General features: G+C 33.8%; 4 protein-coding genes across 9 annotated transcripts; 2 read left to right on the top strand and 2 right to left on the bottom strand.

The window, feature by feature from the left end:
- The first annotated feature begins 200 nt into the window (after positions 1–200).
- Positions 201–5733, top strand: LOC118030355 (transcription repressor KAN1). The gene is made up of 6 exons (XM_035034425.2): positions 201–1661; positions 1864–1940; positions 2444–2489; positions 2766–2928; positions 5253–5349; positions 5494–5733. Exons 1-6 carry the CDS (start codon positions 698–700, stop codon positions 5605–5607), a joined length of 1461 nt encoding a protein of 486 aa, XP_034890316.1. The 5' UTR covers positions 201–697; the 3' UTR covers positions 5608–5733.
- Positions 4380–9258, bottom strand: LOC118030357 (uncharacterized). 5 transcript variants are annotated; one of them, XR_012169740.1, is made up of 5 exons: positions 8843–9258; positions 7464–7701; positions 6833–7257; positions 5854–6742; positions 4380–4779 (listed from the first exon to the last, which is right to left on the bottom strand). XR_012169740.1 is itself a non-coding variant. In XM_035034426.2 (3 exons), exons 1-3 carry the CDS (start codon positions 9128–9130, stop codon positions 7100–7102), a joined length of 684 nt encoding a protein of 227 aa, XP_034890317.1. In that variant the 5' UTR covers positions 9131–9258; the 3' UTR covers positions 6797–7099. The 5 variants fall into 5 exon arrangements, 1 of the variants encoding a protein (XP_034890317.1); XR_012169741.1 differs by having other exon boundaries at positions 4380–4756; XR_012169742.1 differs by having other exon boundaries at positions 4380–4747.
- A 590-nt stretch (positions 9259–9848) lies between these two features.
- Positions 9849–13995, bottom strand: LOC118030358 (uncharacterized). Its single transcript, XM_035034427.2, has 8 exons — positions 13844–13995; positions 13680–13747; positions 13315–13387; positions 12446–12564; positions 11611–11747; positions 10722–10869; positions 10469–10628; positions 9849–10146 (listed from the first exon to the last, which is right to left on the bottom strand). The coding sequence occupies exons 3-8, from the start codon at positions 13325–13327 to the stop codon at positions 10055–10057; spliced, it is 669 nt and encodes a 222-aa protein (XP_034890318.1). The 5' UTR covers positions 13328–13387; positions 13680–13747; positions 13844–13995; the 3' UTR covers positions 9849–10054.
- A 2380-nt stretch (positions 13996–16375) lies between these two features.
- On the top strand, positions 16376–17713 carry LOC118030354 (protein OPI10 homolog). 2 transcript variants are annotated; one of them, XM_035034424.2, is made up of 3 exons: positions 16376–16632; positions 16735–17221; positions 17352–17713. In XM_035034424.2, exons 1-2 carry the CDS (start codon positions 16530–16532, stop codon positions 17196–17198), a joined length of 567 nt encoding a protein of 188 aa, XP_034890315.1. In that variant the 5' UTR covers positions 16376–16529; the 3' UTR covers positions 17199–17221; positions 17352–17713. The 2 variants fall into 2 exon arrangements, with proteins under 2 accessions (XP_034890315.1, XP_034890314.1); XM_035034423.2 differs by lacking the exon at positions 17352–17713 and having other exon boundaries at positions 16377–16632; positions 16735–17321.
- Positions 17714–23064: the final 5351 nt, after the last annotated feature.

Here is a 23064-nt window from a genome sequence, read left to right as displayed (position 1 = left end):
AGAGTCTTTCTCTTTCTAACATTTGTCATCCCGTTCTCTACGGGGAAGGAAAATCAAAGTGATGGAAAGTTTTTTTTTTTAAGGTTATTAATTTATTTATTTATGAGTGATTGAGTTTTGACTAGATAAAGAAATACCTTGCGGTAGTGTCATTTTCCAAGATATACTCTCGAGGTGTGCAAAACCAAAACCCATTTCCTTTCAATGCACTTTCAAGATTTCAATTTTCTTTTTTCAATATATTTATTTAATTATTATTTTTATTCTCCTTCTTCTTCCTTGCCTAACAACACAAACCCCTCTCCCTCTTTATCTCTTGTTCTCTATCTACCTTTCACAAGCACACTCTCTCTCTCTTTCTTTCTTGAGCATGTTGGTTTGTTGATGAAGATTTAAAGACACTTCTCTTTGCTTCATCTCTCTCTTTCTTGCTTTAAGTCTTTAAAGTAGAAATCTATGGTGTGTTCTTTCCAAGCTTTTTATCTATCTGGTGTCAAAGCTGGCCACATCTCCATCTCCATCTCCATCTCCATCTCTCTAGCTAGCTCTTACACGTATTGTCAAGGAGAAGGAAGAGAGAAAAGGGATTAAAGACACACACTCTTCACTATGCTTGCCCTTTTTTGCTTTGCTTCCAAGCAAGCTAGCTAGCTAGCTTACATTAGCAAGAGAAAAAGGCCACTAGCTTGTAAAGAAAATGCCCTTAGAAGGGGTTTTCATTGAACCCTCTTCAAACCCAGTTCCTGATCTTTCTTTACACATTAGTCCTCCAAATATTTCCTCTCCTTCTTCACTATGTAACAAGAAGAACAATAACATTAGCAATAAAGTGGATGCAAGCTTCAATCTCTTGGGCAGACAAGAAGCCACTCATAAGCCCAACACAGTTAGCTCCATGAGAAGTGATTCTCAGGCTTATATAGAGCTCTCTCTAGCGCATCCAACAACTGGCCTTGATGAAGAAAGTAGAAGAAGTAGAAGAAATCTAACAAGTTCAAGAGCTGTAGAGCTACCTCAGCTCAACCCTTATCATCAACAAAGTCATAATCATCATCAGCAACAGCATCTTCACCATTCTAATAGTACCACTCATCACTTGAATCATATAAATCATGGGGTTTCTCTGCTTGAAGTATCAGATGGTTTGAGACCAATTAAAGGGATTCCAGTTTATCACAACCGCTCATTTCCTTTTACGCCTTTAGAGCAATATTCATCAAGAGAGAATAAAGATCCCAAGATGTGCTTCTACCAAATGCCCTACCCTTCTTCCTCGTTTTTCTCTCCTTCTGTTAATCCTCACTCTTCTTCTTCCACTTCCTCACCTTATAGTATTGGAGGAGGAGGTTTAAATCCCATGTCCATGTTAAACTCATCAGGACCTAATCAAGCTTTGCCAGGTCCTTACAATAGATTAGCACCAACAACAAGATTCAATGGGCTGTCAATGGATGCTTTCAAATCCCACCAATTGCACCACCACCACCACCACAATCAATATGGAGTTGGATCTACTGAAGGTTCGCCTCATGGGTTGATTAGATCAAGATTCTTTCCAAAGCTTCCAACAAAGAGGAGCATGAGAGCACCGAGAATGAGATGGACTAGCACTCTTCATGCTAGATTTGTTCATGCTGTTGAGCTTCTTGGAGGCCATGAAAGTAAAGAACTTCAAAATTTTCTTCTGCTGATCTTTTCTTTTCTTCTTTTTTTCCTCTTTTTGCTACTACAATAATTTGTGTGTGAATAATCGGTCTTTGAGTTTTGGAAAAACACTTTGAATTTTAGAGATTTCTCAATGTTTTGTTTTGACTTTAGTACTCTCTTTTTTTCTTTTTTCTTGGATTGGCTTGTTGTTTATAGGAGCTACTCCAAAGTCAGTTCTTGAACTCATGGATGTCAAAGATCTCACATTAGCTCATGTCAAGAGCCATTTACAGGTAATCTCTCTCCTTCTCCCTCTATCTAGAATGTGAGGAGGATAGAGGAGAGGAAGGTGTTTCCCCCAGGCACAGTAGCCAAAGAAGTCAGTGTGAATAGGCGGGTTAAAGAATACTAGAGAAAGGAAATGAGCCTGAAACATCTGAAAGGTCTCAGACAGACAAGTTTCTGCTTTCAAAGAGGGGGGGGAGAGAGAGAGAGAGGATGATGACAGACAAAAGTAGTCATCATTTCTCAATAATACACTTACTCATTACTATACAAGCTTATCAAACATCAACCTCGTGATTAATGAATCAATCCAAGACAAGCACAGAAGCCCACAGAGAGAGAAGAGAAAAAGAAGCTAGCCAGAGATTGATTTAAGAAAATAAAAAATTGAAAAGGGTTTTCAATTCTAAATTTAATTATTCATTTTGTTTAATTTTATTTTGCTAGCTCATATTTCTTCCTTTGAATAGTCTTTGTTTTACTACCTACGGATTCCTATTGGACTTTGCAGATGTATAGAACTGTCAAGACCACTGACAAGCCTGCATCCTCCTCAGGTAATTCGCGTTGTTTAGTCTTCAATATTTCAGCCTTTTCTTTTCTTTTTTTGAGGAGATGGTCTTATTTTTGTGTCTTCTCTTCAATATGCACACTTAGTGCATTGCATGCATCTATCTTATATGCACGCACACACACACACACTCGCGCATCTGTACATTCAAGAATTTTGTGGTGTGCTTTTGTGTACAATATAAGAGACTGTGTGTGCATGCTTTTGCATTTTATTTGAAGGTTTTGGTGGGTAAATATTAATTTGTTGAAGGGTAAAGCAGATGGATCTGGAGAAGAAGACATGTCTCCAATTGGAAGCTATAGTACTGCAAATGAGCGTGGTGGGCTGCAAAGAGGAGTACAATCAGAGGGGTCACCTGTACAGCAAGACATGGACTACCCTTCTTCTACTACTACTACAACTCTATGGAGTAACTCTTCGAGGTACCTCTGTCTCTCTTTTCAGTGCCCTACACTTTTTTGAAAGGAGAGTGATGAACTTAGAATGCTTTCTTCTCCTTCTTCTTCTTTTGTTTTCTTTTTGCATGGTACTTGATCAGCTTAGAAAGCCAAAACCCACTCACGTCCACACCATTTCTTGAGGAATAAAAAGAGCTCTTCTTCTCTTGTACGCTGTAGGCAGGCAGCTTTTGCTTTCTATATATATATATATATATATATATGCATGCTAGCTCTTCTTTTTCTTTCTTGATCTTCTATGTCTCGGAAGATCTTCCTGATGACATGAGATTTGCAGTAGTAGCTTTAATTCATTCGTATTATATATATAAAAAAGAAAAGAAAAGTAGTTAAAATGCAATCAAACACTGATTAGGAAGCAATTCCCTCAGCTGCGCTTTTTCTTTTTCTTTTTAAAATTACTATATAATATTGTCATATATATTACTGTTAAACCCAGCTGGTTCTGTTCCCTCCAAGAGACACATTGCATATATCACCAAAAAGATCGGCTCCCATCTTGACTTCTTATGTGCTTTCCTCTTCTTAAAGTTCAATTAAACAATCCTAGCTGCTCCATATCCTAGTGTTGTGCATTGTTTAATTAGTAGTTAATTAATAATTAATTAGCACCTGCTCCCACTAAATAGCACGTAGAATTCCAGGTTAAAATTTAATTGATATTTCTACTCTCCACTGGTTTTTTTGCATCAAGTATATATAGTCCTTTAATTGATATATATAGCATGCACAGCATGTTTTTATAATATTTCATGCCTAAACTAACTTGTAATAAAAATTAGGTAGTGTTTAAAAATACGGTTCAAATGTTGTAAATGTTGTTTGGAAAATATATTTAATTTTATTTTTTTAATTATTGTTTTATGTTTATAGATTGTTTTGATGTGTTGCTTTTAATGTATTTCCGAGTAAAAAGAATTTTAAAAAATAATCGTTGTAGAATATCAAATAATATGTTAATTATGGTCTTATGCAAATATAATAAGAATAGAAATGTATTTAATTGAAAAAATAGGGTCAAAAATATAAAATAAATATATATATATATATCTTGGAACAATTTTTTAATGAATTTTTATATTAACTTAATGCTATATATTTATCTTATTCTATGTATTTATTATTAATTTGATAAATAAGATGTCCCTGCTTACAAATTAGGAGAAGGGAACTCGATATTACCATTTATAACTTAGAAAATATACACAAGTAGTTAAACTGCAAATGATCCATATCACAATCACATATCCATCAATGGAGTTTTAGGTTTTGGGTGCAGTGAATGCATATATGACTTCTACATGCAATCGATGATGTTTTTGTTAAAAATATCAAGGATTATTTTTTATTTCCTGTAAGAGATTCTAATGTAAGGATATATAGGCAGAAACAGGGTTACAAGAATAAAAAACAAAAATCAATAACCCTAATAGAGTTTTATTACAATAAGTGAAAACGTATGGGTACTAGTAATTCTCAAAATTAAGTATTTAAAACCTCTGATCTTAGATACTACCCTGTCTGAAAAAGAATGTTTTAGGGCTTCTAGGGCCACCTATATTGGAAGCAACTTACACTTTTTGTGCTGACATTTCCTCAAATGTCATGGCTTTGAAGAACAGTTCATCAAAGGCATCTTCGTCCCTTCCTGTAACATCCTTTTCAGGTTTTTCTTAAACACTCGATAGCATGGATTGAAAAACCATGCATTGCATAGGTACAAGGGTTTAGCTTCTGTCTCCATACATGCATTTCTCCCGTCATCTTTTCCTCTATAGCCCTTCTGCATGTGCTGAATGTGACTTATATTGGACTCTTGTTAAGAGAAAATGACAGATATCAAACTTTTCTATGTCAGTGAAAATGAAAGTTGAGTTGTTCTTAATTAGCTTTGAAATTAGCCCTTTCAATATATTGACTTCTTCCACACAAAAAAAAAAAAAAAAAGCTTTGAAATTAGAGATAATGTTACCATTCAAAATACTTAAGCTTCAGCTAAATCAATGGTATAAATTCAGCTATAGATAATGATATTATGCATTGTTTCATAAATGCTATGATGAATTATGATAACAATTATGTTAGTGGATGCATTTTTCATATATTGAAAGACAAGAACTTCTCCTTATTATATGCTACATAGCAGCTTGAAGACAACCTTACGATCGAGAGAAAGACTTTGCTTCATCTGGCTTGATGAAAATTCTTTCCGCTCTAGCTAGAACAAAGATATTGCTGTGCACCGTGTCAAAATAATTTCAAGCTAATTCAATTATGTTACGTTTCAGTGGTAGGGAAGCATGGCCGCAAACAAACTCCAATGACATGGACGGGCACAGACAAGGAACGTTCCAGTCACAACAAAGATCTGGACAACTAATGAAGGTATCATCCCAAAGTCTAGAATTCCTTAAAGATTTTTCAAACTTTCCAGAAACCTAACATATGGGATAAGAGTTTAATTACATGGATTTGCTTGATTGATTACTTACAAGAGGTGGCATGTACCTCTCTTAATTAATACTGCAGGAAAGCGATTCGACTCGGCAGAAAAGCTACTTGGGGTCTAGTTTGGATTGCAAGAACCCCAGCTTGGAGTTCACATTAGGTAGACCAGATTGGCCGGGGAAAGAACATTGCTGATCATGCATAAACAATTGCTATATACCATGGTTGTCTTTTTCTATTCCTTATATTGAGTTCCTTGAGTAAAATTCCATGGTCTTCATGAATGAGAGGGAAGGCATGGATACATAATTATTATTCCTAGTTCTGTGCCATTTTAAGTCTTTTTTGCTTGAAGAAAATGTGTGTTTTGTGGAAACAAACAAGAAACCAGGAGGAGAAGCAATGAGAGAGAAGGGAGAAAAGGAAAGTAGGAGTACTTACTGCTAATTAATTCATTTCATGGTGTCGATCACGTATCACGTCTTCTTCAGCCTATGCTTTATTCTGGTTCTGGTTATAATCTCGGTGGCATAGAATGAAGCAAAACTATCAATATCAATGAGAAAGTTAGGGCAATATTAGCTAAACAGGAAGCATCCTGCCACTTTTGTTTCTGCTTGATTACTTGTAAAGCTGAAATTTGATGATGGAACTAGCAATCATTTTGATTTTGGAGAAAACCCGTTTCTGTTTACTAGCATTGATGTCTGACTTCTATCTGAACCAAGCAGCGGGAAATAATGCTGTCTCAAGAAGACAAGTCCACGGATTACTTATTTAGTAACCAATCCATTGTTGTGGTCCTTGTGATATCCAAATTTAGGGTTTGATGTTCTGAACCTTTTCAATTTTAAGACACCAACCTGTCTGCCTAAAATTGAAACCACTCCAAACTTCTTCTCAGTCCTTGTATACATAATTTCTGTGGATAAACTTTCATGAGGTTTCAGGCACATGCACTGAAAGACCCGAGATTAATAAGAGCTTAAGGATTTTTTTCAAGCGACCTTCCTTTTCCTAGTCTCTCCCCCTCTCTCTCTCCTCGTGTGCAATTAAGGCCCAATCCTAAAATTTTAACTGCAATGCGCCCACACATCTCCAGCATTATAGGCTAACATTTCCAGGTTAAATCCTTGAAGACTGCAAGAAATACAGTTCCCCCATCCCATGTGTGTCACAGCACATCATATGCAGGATCCCAGGGCAACATTGTCCAACACTAGAGAATTATCGAAACAGGCAATCTCGGGATCCGACTTGTATATTCAGTCGAGGTGAGATTTCTCCTATAGCTACCAGGTTTCCAGTGCTCCGAACGCATACCATCTCCCTGTATGAACAGCAACATTACATGAGGTAGTAGGAGAGGCAGGGAAAAGAGTGATAAACGAGTAAACAACCCATATAGAAAATAGCATACATCATTTCAGGGTCTCGGAAGATTAGTCAAGATGTACATAAACCGATCCAGAATCCCACCATTAACAACAAAAAAACAAAAAAAAAATAGCAAACTACACTGCAAAATCTTATCATGTGCTTCCAGGCTATACACAAGCAGCAAACGATGATCATAGACGCTTCAATCGCAGCAGTTCCTGGGAGATTATTGAAAGCAAAAACAAGTACTGATATCCAGGTCATAAGAGGATGTTTACATGAGTGAACATCTGATCACCACGACACTTCAAGTTTTCAACTCGTTTGGTTCAATATAGCGGTGCTTAGCATGCCTGGATGAAGAATAAGCTGAAATTGTTGATCCAGTCACTGTTAATGAGTGCTTGGCAACTCCAATGCTTTTCTTTGTCACCAGCCAGACAGTCCAGAAGAATCCAATCCAGCCTGATTCAAACAAATTTTAAGTTCCAATCAAGGAGTTGCAGATATTTATCGCACATAACAAACTGGGTTACATCAACTATGAACTCTCGAAAAAATTTTACTTGAGATGCATTGCATTTAACTCGCTAACCAATTGAAGGAAGAAAAGCTGAACATTTTTCTAGGTATAAATTCATAGAAAAGATAGAAAGCTGGATTCTGTGTACCTGTAACGATCAGAACAGCTACAGTTGCTGAAATCGTGGCAGTGGAAATGACAAATACAGCTACTGATAATGCCCCTATGTATATAGCTGTCAGAAAGGCAAAGAACAGAGCCAAGAAGCCTCCTGCAGCTGCCAAGGCCATGAGAAGAGAGATGACAATAGCATTGAAAGTAGCTGCCAGAAAGAAGAGCATAAATACAAGCACTCCTGTCAAGGAAAGAAGAGCAATAGTCCCAACCTGTAACAGTTTGAAAAATAGACAGAATCATGAGAAGTCCTGAAGACAAAATATGAAAAGCAGCAATACAAAATTTAAGTACTCAAGAAAATAAGCTGCACTGCAAACTTAATACGATGCAACTGCTATAATCTTGAAAAAAACAAACGAAATACGCAAAGTGGGAAAAAGGAATGAAAAATCACAGCCTTGTACTAAGAAATCATCACTCATAATGCCAGTGCCTCAATTAGCTTTTCTGCTAATTAAAAAGATAACTATATTAATTTCCTTCAAATTCCAATCAACAGTGATAAGGCGAGCAGGCAGAGCTTGACTTGTACAGAAAACATACTTCACTAAATCATATAACGCCATGTGGTTAGTCGAATCCTGTCAACACTCAGAAACAATGTGGTGCACAATTCTAGTTACCAGATTGAAAAGTACCAAGATCAAATAGAATTCAGAACTGTGATCCTTACACCTTATGACTCGAGTGCACCAAAAGAGATCGGATCCAGATTCAATACTTCCGGGATTTAGGGGTTGTTCTTCGCTGAGAGCTTCTTCTACTTATGCAACCAATCCAGGTAACTTAAAAATATTATTCTCATTACCAACACTTATTGCACTAAGCTGACTAGGTCTATGTCCAATACAATCAATATCAGCTAAATTATTAAATAGGAAAAAAAATGTTGCAGTAATTTTTATTTTCTACAAATTAGTCATAAGATTTTAACTGATTTTGTAATATCCAATATCTTTAAAATTCCACAAAAACGAGAACACGTAATATAGAATCAATAAATCTTCAACAAGAGTGCTACCACATCAATTCCCCCGTGAAAAAAAAAAATCAAAATTATTTATTGTAAAAAATCAAAATCTACTCAGAAAATTAAAAATAAAATCTCTAAAATGGTTGAAATTTTTAACTTTTTTCAACTTAAACGCTTAATATTGGAATGGTGAGGCCCACATAACTACATATATAATATTATTAAAAAAAAACTCAAAATAGTAAGTTCTACTAAAAAAAGTTTATTTCTCGCAATTCTCACTCAAAATTCAGTAACGAACAAGCAAGTCAAAGCACAGAGTAGAGAGTACAACCAATCAATGCAAAGAAAAAAAAAAGGTGAAACTACACACTTACAGAGATAACAAGGAGAGCTCTTAAAGGACTGCCTCGCTGAGTCCATTGAAGAAGCTTCTTTCCACTGTTTCTAAAACCTTCTCCAAGCAAAGGCAAGTTCTCCGATAACCCAATCTTGATCCGCTGCAGCAGAGAAGTTGATGATGAACTGCTTCCTGGATCAGGGTACAAGATCATAACAATCACACGGTAGATAACAGTGTACAGATCAATTTCTTGATCGCATTTGTCCCCTCTCTTCTTGCTTGCTTCCACTCCATTGATCACTTCCGGCTCTTGATCCGCCATTTACGGTTTACGCAGTTCGAAAAACGTTCTAGAGAGAGAGAGAGAGAGAGTTACAGAGGAAGTTATCTTTTGCTTGATGGAAAGGAAGCTGGTTGGTGGACTGGGGTTTGGATTTGATGGAGATATTAAATATTTGCTGTTCCAAGCAAATTATCAAATAGGTCTCAGATCTCAAGTTGTTTCTAGATTTAGTCCCTAAGGGATTTTTTTTTTTTAACTTAAATTGTTTGTTCTCGTTTTATATGGAAGATTGGATTTGATGGAATGAGATAGATTTATGACTTTAGATTTTTATCTTATAAATCAATCTCGTGATATCAATATAGTGCATGAAAAATGAAAATCCTTAATAAAATTTGCTTTTCTAGTTTTATATATATATATGATCTCTTTTCAAGAATTTATAAATGGGAAAGGGATCGACTTGCATGTAATAATGGTTTTTTCATTGGTTGAAGATTATGCATGTTGAAACTCATAATAAGATACGAGGCTTGATGATTTTAATCAATGGACATATAATTTGATATTTCTTTTTAATTATACGAGTTTTTATACGTTTCATTTTAGCTGCTTTTCATCAGTTCGAAACGCAAGACAAGCATAAACAAAAATGCTCCGAGTGTTCAACAGAGAATTGAGAAGTTAAGATTATTAGGTGATGGGCCATGCACGAGCTAATACGAAAGCTCAATGGGGAATTGAGAAACATGAAGCATGGAACAAATGCCTGATTCGATTATGAATAACGTCTTTCAAGGGTTCAACAGAACAAGTCGAAAAACAAAGGCAAAAAACGCAATGTTTTCCTCTTTAACAACATTGTTTACAGCTTTCACTCAATCATCATCAATCATGGTGGTTTAATGTGCTTATGATGAAACATGCAGACCCCAAAAATGTAATGCCTATCAACCAAACAGATTACATAAAGTCATAGTCATCAAGAGCATCGTAGGTATCACCCGCCAAATCATCACCGGGCTTACCAACATGAAGCTGTTTTTTCTTGCCACCTGCAAGGACAGAGCATGCAAACCATCAACTGGTTAGTTTCAAATTCTTTGACAAAAAGTTGAATTAAAAAGCTATATGCTATATTCAGTATCTGGGGGTTGCATATGGGTCCTCGAGCCACAAATACCAAAATCTTAGCAGAAGGTGCCCGTACAACAGAATACTCAAGATTTTCCCTGTTCTGAACCAACACCTTCATTTCATTTAACTAATGTTTCAAAATCCATGACTTGAAAACGAAAACAAAAAAAAAAAAAAAAAAGTTCACAATGTCTAGGCTTACTGTTGATAGTTTAAGAAAAAAATAGTGGAAACACATACCTGTCTTCTTCTTGCCAGTATTGGCTTCTTTCTCAGCTTTTATCTTTTCATTTGCAATTGCACTCACAGAAGTTGAAACTTCTTTTGCATCTGCGGCTTTCATGGAAGTCATGGACAGTCTCATCACTGTCTTGAGTAAATGGATATAATGGTAACTTTTCTGCATTAAAGAATGTATTCATTTTGCCAGGTCAGGTATTACACCCACATTTAAATGAAAAAAAGGAAACAAAATGAAGCTAATTCAACACACCTCAAATGGACGAAGTTTATGAGAAATGAGTTCTGCGTATTCCGAGAAGTCACTTTCAGATTTTGGAATGAAACTATCAAGCGACTTTTCATCATCTTTCTTACCAAACAATTCTGCAGTGGATCTGAAATCAGCTTCTTCCACCAGCCTAAAATCGAGTAAACCTTTAAGAGAGCATTTCTTACAAGAGCAGATAAAGAGAACATATAGAATAAAATGAGTCAAAACAAAACATGCCTACTGCAAATTTTTCCAAGACCTCCTGACTAAATTGCATAAGTTTCAGCCTGCAGAACTACATGTTAACATGCTTAAAATCATGCTGCCAGAAAAAAAATTAACTGAACTAAATATGACCTGAACAGCCTTCAGAACACCAATTATTGAGCTGGGTTTTGGTGAGAGGTCATAATTTTTTAAGAAAACATTTCATTAATCTTAAATGTTCAAACTGTGTGTGCATGGAATAGTTACCAGCTAATCAAACCATCAACACTATGAAAACAGATCAACTTGTCAGTCACGTTAATCAGATCTCCAGTATTGTCTGCTGAGGAACTTTTCTCTTTTCAAATTTTTGTTTTTCAGCTCCAAAACAATGCAAGGAGAAAGAAAAACCAAAGCAGCCAAACCTTAAAACAGAACAATTACACAAGGCAATTCAAGGAAGGCAAAAATTCTACGTAGGGAAAAATATGTTCAATATTAGCATCCTATTTTTGGAGTTGCTTCAAATTGGTATGAGTGGGGAAAATCATCAAATTGCACTTGGATGTTTGTTCCTAAGTAATTCAAGGATATCATGGGTTTGAGATGCAATGTATAAAGATTTCTTATGAACTGTTCAAACTACTTGTTAACAGAGATGGAAGCTGCAACTTGAGTATACCTTTGCTGGCGAAGTTTCTCGGCTAATGGATCAAGTGGTTGATCCTTTACTACATCAGCAGTGTTTCCCTTCTTTTCAGTAGACTTCACAGCAGGTTTCTTAGGAGCCATTTCAGGAGGAGGTTTCACTACAGGTGCCTGATCCAATTACATAAAGAAACCACAAATAACAGATCAAGAACCAACATATATAAACAATAAAACACTGCACCCCACTTTATTTCTGTTATTACATATAAACATAGAATAAAAGACAAAACTTATAAGAGCATAATATAAGCTAAGGTCTACTAGAGCACATGTATGCACTTCTCAATTAGCCCTGCCCGCAACTCTTCCCCCTACCCCTCCCCAAGTTCCCACTCCCCTTGAACCAAAAAGATAGCTCCAAGAGATATGCACACTTTTCACAGATTGCATAAGAGTTCCTTTCAAAACATCAATTAAAGGCATTACTAATCATATTGAAAAACTACCCGCAATGATCTAACCTTCACTTGAAAGGGGAAAAAAATATATCATGGTGCTCTAACCCGTCATTAATTAGTTCCTATATCAATTTCTCCCCAATCTTAGAAAGAAAAAACAATATAAAATAAACATTTGAATGCAAATTAAACCTTTAATGGTGATGAGTGCCCCACATGCTAAATTGATGTTCCATTAGAAAAACCAAGAGTCCTATCCCCATCTACCATTTCCATAATCAGCTGTGTAAGATATTCCCATAATCATTACACCTATTATAACATTCTACATTTTAGCATTCAGTATCTTGAAACTTGAAGTGACCAATAAATGTTAATGATGCAACATGATCACATTATCAATCATACCGGATCAGGTTCATCTTCATCCTCCCATGATTCTTTCACATCATCTTCATCCACATCTTCATCATCCCATTTACTTTTAGGCTGGTCTTTTGCAACGAGAGGTGGAACTTGCTCATCCTCTGAAAAAATAACACATGTTAACTAAAATTAGATACCAGAATCAAAAGCATGAACATGGAGAAAACTTCATCTAACAATGTAAGAGGCAAAAGATTTACATTGAAAAAGAGAAAAATATTAGATTCTTTCTGTAAGCTTCAAGAATATAGAATTGACAACACTCTTTGTCATTTTCTTTTCAATATCTTAAATAAGATACCACTGGCAGTGCATCAAGTGAATTACTATTACAATTACCAACCTTGGTGAAATATTTGGATGTCACCTGATTCTTACAATTACATAGGTAGGGTTAGTTACAGCAAGCCTGGCACATCAGGTCAATTCTTACGTTTACACAAGCTCCTTTAATTAGTCTAAAAGCCTTATGTTTCTTACTTGTGTAAGATAAAGAAATGGTACACAAACATTAAGTCAGGGGCTATGGTTGATGAAGCTAATTAAAAGCCTCACAAAACCCATATTTCGCAGTGCCTTGTGCTTTCAAAATAAATAAACAACAGTCTGCCTTCAAGTTGGGGCAAATACAGCCACAACATGGAGCTGCAGTATAGTGATGACCCAAGTGGCAACATTGTACACAGTTGAATATTCTGTCAAGCACAACTAAACAAATTAATCCAAGCATACTATTTTTTATCAAGCAGCTATAAATCATCACGGTATTTAAGGGAAAAAAACACTTTAACCAATCAACTCAAATTGAAAGCATATCACAACAAAAGTAGAAACCAAAAAAAATCTCTTACCCCAATCTTCCATCTTTGACTCTTATTTACCAAATCAAAATCTGCTATTATCCCGCAAATCAAAAGCGCCACCCTGCACAACCAAAGCCATAAACACAATTAAGGGTTTCTCACCAACAGCAGAAAATTACTCATTAGATTTTAATTTCAAACTATTAACTGTGAAGCAAAGGAAATCAGTGATTGGGAAACAAACAACCAAACAACAAGAGAGGAAAAAAATAACCCATCAACAAAAAAAGAACAAATTTAATAAAACAAGAAAATCAAGATCTTATGTTTTATTCATCTATACTAATTCCTAGTCCTGAACCCATAAGAAGAAGAAAAATTACTAAAAAAAGCATAAATAGAGAGAAAGGCACCTTGTAGCGGCGGCTGATTATTCAACTTCAGCAGCCTTCTTGGAGCAAAATTCCAAACTTCAAGATCCCTAATAATAAAAAGAATCAAAATTGATTCAAAAAATTGAGTTTTTGATTAAAAGAAACATGGGTTCTGTTCAAAACAAAGAGAAAGATTGATTTACCAAATCAATTTGGGATCTTGACGAGAAAATCCAATTGAAAACCCAAAATTCCCTTTATATTACTGGAGAGAGAAAGAGGAGAAGAGAGAGAGAGAGAGAGAGAGTAGGGCTTTTAAGTAGCTAGAGGAGGAGGAGAGGATGCTTTTTTATTTCCTTTTATGGCTTTTTATATTCCACTGCCAATAAAGAAGTCATTTGTGCGTTTCAAATTAGAAATTGAAGAGTTCTGTTGCCGTTTCGCTTACCCACTAAACTAGAATTCTCCAGCTGGGTTTGTGGATTTGGACTAAAGCATGTTAAGGACTTGGACTTTTGACCTTTAAAGCATAGCCCATGAAGAATATGCTTCGTTATTTCAAACAATTTTTTTAGGATTATACCTTGCCTAGTTTCGTTTCTAATCTTCCGTTTGATTATTGTTTTATGATTAAAAAAAATGTTTAATTAAAAAAATAAATGTATATACTCTTGAAATAAAAACATATATAAAAAATACATATCCACTGTCTTTATCTTTTCAATCAAAAAACAGTTGGCTTAATTAATGTCTAAATATCTTAAAAAGTTTTTATCTTAAAAAAAATGGGTGTAGGATGTAGGATATTTTTTAAAAAAGAGCTGCATCCATTATGTTCGATTATCATTAGTTTCACTAACTTATCCAATTCATTCTTTTCTGTTTTATCCAGTTTTCTTTTTTTAATATTATTGAAATATCTGAAAAAAATTAGATAATTACTTGATTCCTTAAATTTTTTTAAAATTTTAAGAATTGTTTTGGATAATTATTTTTTTAAATAATATTATTTTGTTTTCACCACTCTAATAAGGTGTAACTGGGAATTACTCATTACCTTTTAGTTCTTATCATGATTATAAAATCAAATCTAGGGTTATCTCGGTCAAAACCCTAACTATAAATTGAAAAAGTTAATTTAAATTTATTTAAATATTTTTTAAAAAATAAAAATAATGTTATTTTAACCAAGTTTTTTTCAAAAACAAAGTTAATGTGTAAAAGGTCAAGGTTTGAGGAGCTCATGTTTGGATCAACTAGTTAATGGGGTAGCTTAATTTTTTAACTAGGTCAATCATTTTTTTTAAAAAAAAAAAAATTAACCTTGATTAGGTTAGGCTCCAAGTCAATTGAATTTCAAATTGTCTTAAAATTTTGGTGGACTACTCACATGCAAGAATACCATCATGTTACAAATTTTTTTGGATATAAGAATTAATCATTGTTTTAAAATTGTCATTATATACAATTAGTATAAGATAATACTAATGTTCACCAATTTGACATCTCAAAATGATTTCAATATCAATATCATTATAATACAACCCAAGTCCATGACAATTTTTTTTTTTTCATTTATACATATGACATGTCTAAATTATCGTTTAACAATAAATTGTTTTTTTATTGTATATAATATTATTATTCACATCAAGAATTTTAGTGTCATCGTAATGACATAACATAAAATATATTATAAGATATTTTTTAAAAAAAATATCGGATTCTAGTTAATTGGATGTAATTTTAATTATAATGCATTGTCTCAATCCTAATTAGTAAAATCCATAAACAAATTCAATCAAACTTTCAAATGTAACGCAAAAGCAAACTTGATCAAAATTAAACATATTTTCATGATATAAAATCTATTTGACATTTTCATACTCAAATGATTTAAATCATACTCAAATTCATAATAAATTAAAATAATTTATAGAAAATATCAAATTCATCAACTTATCAATAACCCAATGCAACTTGTTATTCATCTTAACTCTACCTCATTCATACTCTATTGCATGAAATCATCAAGTATAAATAATTATATTATTAGATGATTTCAACAATTCACATAAAATCTCTAATTTAGTAATTTATTCAAAATTAAACGCAACATATCAAATCAACCATAATTGTTGGTATTCATAACTAATTTTTTTATTAATTCAACAAATTTCAATTCAACATGAAAAATTATTTCATTTTAAGTAAACCAAATACAAATTCATAGCAATGAAATATATTTACCTCACTCGCAAGACTTAAAAAAAAGTTGGGGCAACAATGGTAGCAATGTAGATTTTGAACAAAAAAAGTTTAAGAATGTTTAAAGACTAGAATAAGTTTGATTTTTTAGTGTTTTTTTTTAAAAAAAAAAACAAATGTTTTGTGGGTTTTTTTTAAGATAAGAGTTAAGAGCATCAATTTGACAAAAAAAAAATTATTGTGTTTCTATTCTTTTTAATTTGAAAAAATATTTATATTTTATGACATGTTGCGCTTCAAAAGTGGGACATGTTTAAATATTATTATTTTAAAATATAATAAATATTTTATTGCGTTTTAAAATAATATTTTGTAATAAACATAACGTTTTAAAAATATAACAAAATAAGAATATATTATTTCACCAAAAATTTTAATTTATTACGGTAATTAATAATAATAATAAATAAATAAATAAAAAGCAATTCAAACATTCCAAATCTCTCTAGAGTTTCTAGATGCTACTAGACTCTTCTCCTCCCACAACTTCACCGTTTTTCAGACAAAAGACTCTCAACACTCAAATGTAGTAATACTAATAATAATAATAATAAAACATCATCACTTCAATCCTTAAAACCCCCGTAGAAAAACACAAACACAGAGCTCAAACCTTAAACAATGTTCGGTGTTGTGTTCCCCGACCGCAGTTTCCCTATGGACATATCCGCTTTCTCACAAATCGACACTTTTCACTGGATCCTCGACATGAACACTTTTGTTGGTAATAAAAATTAAACCCCTTTTGTTCATTTGCTTCTTTTTTTTTAAATCATTTTATGGCAAAACCCTACTGATTATTTCAAATTTTTAATGTTAATTTTAGGTGAAGCATATGATCAAGTACGAGAAATTTGTATTTTTCTCTTAAACAGCTTTACTCTTCCGCCAGATAAAGCTCTGGCGGTGTATATTCAGTCTCCAGGGTCTGAATTTCAGTTTTGTGGGGCGGTGACAATAACGCGCCCTTCGGCGGTTTTGACGTTGAATTGGCCGGAACCTGGGGGTCAGTTGCAGCTGACAGGGCCAGATACGGCACCCCTTTCGGCGAAAATCGGGGTTTCGGTGGAGGATTTGGCAGCATTGCCTTCGCTGGATGTAGCGGCGGAGAAAGGGGTTGAGAGGGTTGCGATGAAAGTTGGGGAGAATTTGTTTAATTATATGCAGTCGTTTTGTGGGGTTGATGGGAGTAAGTTGATTGTTCCTATGGATATTTTGGATAGATGGTTTACGAAGTTTCGAGAACGGGCGAAAAGGGATCCTGATTTCTTGAAGAGTTTTCGGTTGTAGTTTTGTATTGAATGGAATTGAAGGTACCCTTTTGTTCATTTTATTGTTCTTGAATTTTATAGATGTTTTGTTGCTGTTCTTTGTGATTAAAGTAATTGGAATCAGTAATGATTTATGCTTTTCGTTGCTGCTGTTGTTTGTTTTTGTTTCTAGCTTCAAATTCTGAAACTTTCAAAGTTAGTTATAACTAGTTGGTTGCCTGGGTATCAGCTACTCTAATACATGCAAATGTGGATATTTTGAGCTTATTAGGAGAAGAGGCTGCACTTTGTATTCTTACCATGTAGAGTTAAGAACATGTTGATCTTTGCTGTCTTAATTCGATAATGTTTAGAATTATTCTTGTTCTGGAGAAAAGCATACCCTGCTTTATTGTATGTACACCAGATGGAGTACCTTTATTGGGATCTTTTATTTGGATGTCCTGAGAACTGAAGGAGAGTCGGTAAATGTAGTATTTTGGGTACCCTTATCTTTATTTTTAATGATTTTGAAGCTTAGATATGTTTCCCCCACTTTGTTATGTTGTTTTCTGCAAATAGGAAATCAAAGTTGATATTGATTTTTGCCTTTCTGCTGTCCTTTGTACTGGCTTTTTTTTGTAGCCCAAAAATTAAAAACAAGGATGGTTCGTTGCATTTTTTTAACTTACTTTTTCTATGCTATGACTGTTGTGAGCTTGCTAGGAGAAGGGGCTGCACTTTGTATTCTTACAAGGTAGAATTCAATGTCATAATTAACAAGTTAGAAGCAGTTTGTTTCATACTGTAATGGTCTTCTGGGTGCATATGCTGGTGCTGAAGTTTCTGATGTTTGTCGTTTGTACTATGTCGTGATTTTGTGCGAGAGAAAGCTTTGAAAATCTACTGAACAGGGTTTATGATTCTGTTGTCCTGATTTGGCACCCATATGTGCTTCCAATCATCGGTGACCATTGAAAATCTACTGAACAGGGTTTATGATTCTGTTGTCCTGATTTGGCACCCATATGTGCTTCCAATCATCGGTGACCATTGAAAATCTACTGTGAACTGCATAACTGATGAAGGCTTTATCCTTGTACCACATTAAAGTTTGTTTTGAATAGCATCTCTAGAAAGAGTGTGCCTCGCCACACCCACATTTCTTTTTGTCGCGGAGAGGTCTCTAGTGTAGCCTTTTCTTTCAATACATGAAGGGAAGTATGAGATGGATGATAGGATATCCAGCATGTCCATGCCAAGTGCATGACTTAAAAGCCCTAGTTGTCTAGTTTGGTTTCCTTCTGGTAATATTTATGAACTGGATTAAGGAATTGGAGTCTTATGATCCAGTGTTATTTTGCTATTAAATTTTGCATGCAAGTAAAATTGTGAATAAATTTTGCCTCCTGATATTGCCCCCCCCCCCCCCAAATTGTAATCCAAAATTCAAATGTTCTTAAAATGAGAGTCTGGGTATCTTTGTTACCTTGAATTGACCATTCTTTTCTATGTGAATGTGTGAACATGGTTGTTGTGAGCTTATTTGGGGAAGGGGCTGCACTTTGTTTTCTTACACATGTACTTGGAGACAACTAGGTCAATTCACTAATGTCCAGTATGTGCACGCAGCCGTGCTGAAAGTTTCTTGTTCTACTGCATTGCAATCCCTGTCGAAAGTATACCGTACTTTAGCAGATATACATACCAGATTGATTGCATTGTAAATTATCTGGACATCCTTGGAATGGAGGGAGGGGCAGTTGCAGTATTTCTTCTGCTGACAATTTAGATCTATTGAGTGGGATCACATTGTCAGTAATGGTTCTGACTATCTATGAATGTACCTCACTCAGTTGGGATTATAATATCCATCTTTGACACCCACCTGTGGTCCCGTATGAAAAGATAGCTTTAGGAATAGCATGTCTAGTAAATATTATTACTGAGACTAGAAGTAATTTCCATCATAGCCTTGCCAAGTGGGTCTGATTGAATAGCTCTAGGTCTTGAGTGTGATCTTCTTTAATTGATAATAACCAGTGTTGTCTCCTTGTGGTATCATTTATCTAAAGGTCTATAGGAGTATTTCAGATTTTAAATGATTTTCCATCAAACAGTCGCTGAGAGAAAATGATTTAGTAGCTTAAGGTATCCAAATTTCAATGTAGCCTCTCTCTGGCAATATCTATTCATAATATGAGATGCGAGTGTCTCAAGTTTGATATGATTTTCCGAAGTAGCTTTGCTGGAGCCTGAAGGACCTGATTGAATGGCTACAGGTCTCAACTTCCCAGCCTCCAGTATCCTTATGCTGTTTACTTAGGCAGGGGAAGGGGCTTCGCCTATAAAGTTGGTATCAGTTAGTTTAGTGCAATAATCTCATTTGGATGCATACTGCAGTGCTGTTGCAACCTTCTTATTTCTTAGTACATTATGATTCTTGTGCAAGCAAGAAGCACATCCTGCTTCATTGTATACGCACTGGATTGAGTATATTTCCTAAGATCTTCCATCTGGATGTCCCTTGATTCCCGTGACTGAGGGATAATTGCCTTAGTTACGCCCAAGGCATTTTGGCTGAGTTACTAAATGAATCACACTCAAAGCAATGGTTCCAAGTATTTGTGAGCTCTCTTGACTCAGCATTGTTTTGGAGAGGTTTTCATTGTAGCTTTTCTTCTTAGCTATATTTGTGAGAGGTATGGAATAGCTGAATGATTTTTAGTATAGCATTGCCAAGTGGGAGCATTTCGTTTTGGTATGATTTAGCTAGTGCATTTTATGTGTTTTTTAAGTGAATTTCTGGATCTGACTGCTGTGAGCTTATTGGGGGAAGGGGTTGTGCATGTTTTATGATCCTTGGTGAGTTCTAAACAACAGAAAAGCAGCATGCCCTGCCTCTGTGGATGTGCACCAGATTTAGCGCATTAGCTAGGGTTTTTAACCTGGACATCCAGGGACGTGAGAGGGGTTGTTGCAGTATTTTTTTTGTTTGACACATGAAGATTCATCAATAAAATCACTGTTGAGCAATGGTTCTGAGCATCTGTGAAGACACATCACCGTGGTTTATGATTCTCTTTCCAGTTCTGGGATCCATCTGTGATGCTGGATATAAAATTCATTGCTTCCATCTGACTTATTAAACATGGTCTGGCCCGGCTAGGCAAGTTGATTGAGTAACTTGTCTATTCAGTGTTTGGATGGGATTGAGTTTTATATTGAACTATTTTTCGATTGACCTGGTTACTTTAAGGATATTTTTTTTAAAATAATTTTTGTCAAATGATTTTGTTACATTAAAAAAAACTAAAATAACATAGTTTTGAATTAACCTAACCGATCAAAGTTTGTTTCTTTATGATTTCAAAGAAAAAAGTTTATAATTTTTGTTTTTGACAAGAAACAGGGGATAAAGATTGTTACTTTGTGATTTTTCCAACAGGTTCGCGGCAAGTGGTGCTGATGATGTGTTCCCATTTTGAATATTTATAGTTGACATTTTCAGATTAATTATGAATTTTCACGTCTTTTCTTAATTTATTGTTGCTGTTTAGTTGGAGATGCTCCTTGAATGTTTGAAAAGACAAGTGTATAATTAATGACATGTCCGTGTAAAGATTTATAAAAAACAACACCAGTCTTCAGTCTGCACATGTTCATCACATCTCGAGACCAATGCAAGGAGGTTTGTTGGATCCGTGTTCAGACTTCAGAGGCCCCCTCCCCTAGGAAAACCAGTTTGAATCCGAAGGTTGAGGATCATGTTCATGGCTTGAACTGGTCCAAATGATGCTAAAAAAAATAATTCTTATGAACTCTTTTCGGAGATTTGGGGAGGGGGGTTTGGTGTTTTTGGATTGAATGTGTAAATGTTAATAATAAAATTTTAAAATATATTATATTGATATATTTTTAAATAAAAAATATTTTAAAAAGTAATTGTTACTATTATTTATACGGGTTAATCTAAAATAATATTGTTTTATAATTTTTTTTTAAAATAAAATCTTTGTTAAAAAAACCAAATTAGGTTTTGATTGAATTAAATAAATTACAGATTAACCATTGGAATTGGATTTTAATAGGTGAATCCTAAACGGTTTTTAATTTAAAATGGATTATAAATTAATCATTGGATTAATTGGATTTTAATAGGTAAGTCCTCATCCATTTTAATTTAAAATTTAATTTGGGTTCAACGCGCAAATAGGTTTAATAACAATAATCCAAGTATGAATTTAAAATTAAAGATGATAAAAGGAGTTTCTTTGATAGTGTAGACTAACAAAATAACAGAACCCTAACCTAAATCTAATTGTCAGGTTTTGTTTTATTTATTTTTAAAAATATTTTTAAGCCCATTCATACCAAAAAGATATTTATTAATCTCCTAATAAACCACTAGATGCACGATAATGATCATTAAATTAATTAACATAATTATTTATTATTTTTTTTTTTTTATTAATATAGGTGTTCAGACTCGTTTACATATATTTTAATTAATCTTATAAATTTTAAAATTAACAATCATATAAATTTTTAATAACTCTAAAATTTATAATTCAATAACTCATGATAAAAAAAAAATACACTTAGAATCAGGGATAACGTCCTTATTTAGGCCCACACAGAGCACATGCAGGGAGTCCTGTAAGGGGATAAGAAAAATGGAAAAATAAAAAGATGATATTTTTTAGACAAAGATACAGAAAAAGACAACTAAGTGGTAGCTTTCCTGCTCCAACTCATATATCAGTCTTATCCCTTGAATTTTATAAATCATTATCTATCTCGTATTTTATGAATCCTATTAAATATTAAAAAAAAAAAACCTCATTTTATAGGAGAATTTACAGTTTTTATTAAAAAAAAATCTTGCTTCGAGATCCTGGCTCATAAATCAAATTTTATTTGGAGGTAAAAAATATAATTTTTTAACTTTTTTAATTAAAATATAATTTTAATTAGAAATCAAATTTTCTACTTTCACAGTAGAAATCAAGAGACCGAAATACTGTAATTTTTAATTAAAATATAATTTTATTTTCCTCGTTTATTAGCAACTTGCTTTTAACTTTTTTGTTGTGGGCTGCTGGCACGTGGCAGTCCTTGGGTTCTCATGCAATAACGTAACAACCACAAAAATATTCTCGAGTGGTGCGCTCGAGGTTTCTTCCGCTCTGTCAGTCGCTCTCTCAACAACCATCTATCTTTTATTTTGTAACTTATTTTTTATTTAAAAAATATTTTTAAATTATTTTTATTTTAAATTAAAATTTTTAAAAACCCATTTATTTTTGCGTCTAAAAAATATATATTTTTTTTCAAAATAAAAATCTCCTATTTTTGCTTTATTTCAAATTAATTATTTTTAGTGTTTTCAGACCCTTTTAATTTATTAATATCAAAAAATATATTTTTTAAAATATTATTTCAATAAATTTTCAAATAAAAAAAATAATTATTATTACGGAATTAAATTAATATTTTTTTTTTATTAATATGAGTATTTAAACTAATTTGTATGTTTTTTTAATTAATTTTTAATAATTTTAAAATTTATAAGACATGGATTGATAACCTAGTTAGGTAACTTTCTCTTTGTATTTGCTGCCAAAGGCCTTGTACAGTGGATGTGTTTAGGCCTCGAAATTATACCCTCACCAAACACGCGCTCACTGGTCCAATTGCAATGAGGCAGAGCGGCACAAATACGGAGTCGTTCCTCACGAAATATGCTGGACCACATCATAAGATCGATCACAGTCACACACAACTACTAAAACAAAAGATGGCGAGTGGGGAAGTCAATCAGCAGCCCGCAATGCGAATAATGATCCCTTTCTAGAGGAAATAAAAATAAAAATCATATAGGTCAAGCCAATATAGTCTATGTT

The sequence above is a fragment of the Populus alba genome, chromosome 4, assembly GCF_005239225.2.
Source record: "Populus alba chromosome 4, ASM523922v2, whole genome shotgun sequence".
In the NCBI taxonomy this organism is placed as follows: Eukaryota; Viridiplantae; Streptophyta; class Magnoliopsida; order Malpighiales; family Salicaceae; genus Populus; species Populus alba.
Note: the sequence above shows the minus strand (reverse complement) of the source record. Positions and strands in the feature narration are given on the sequence as shown.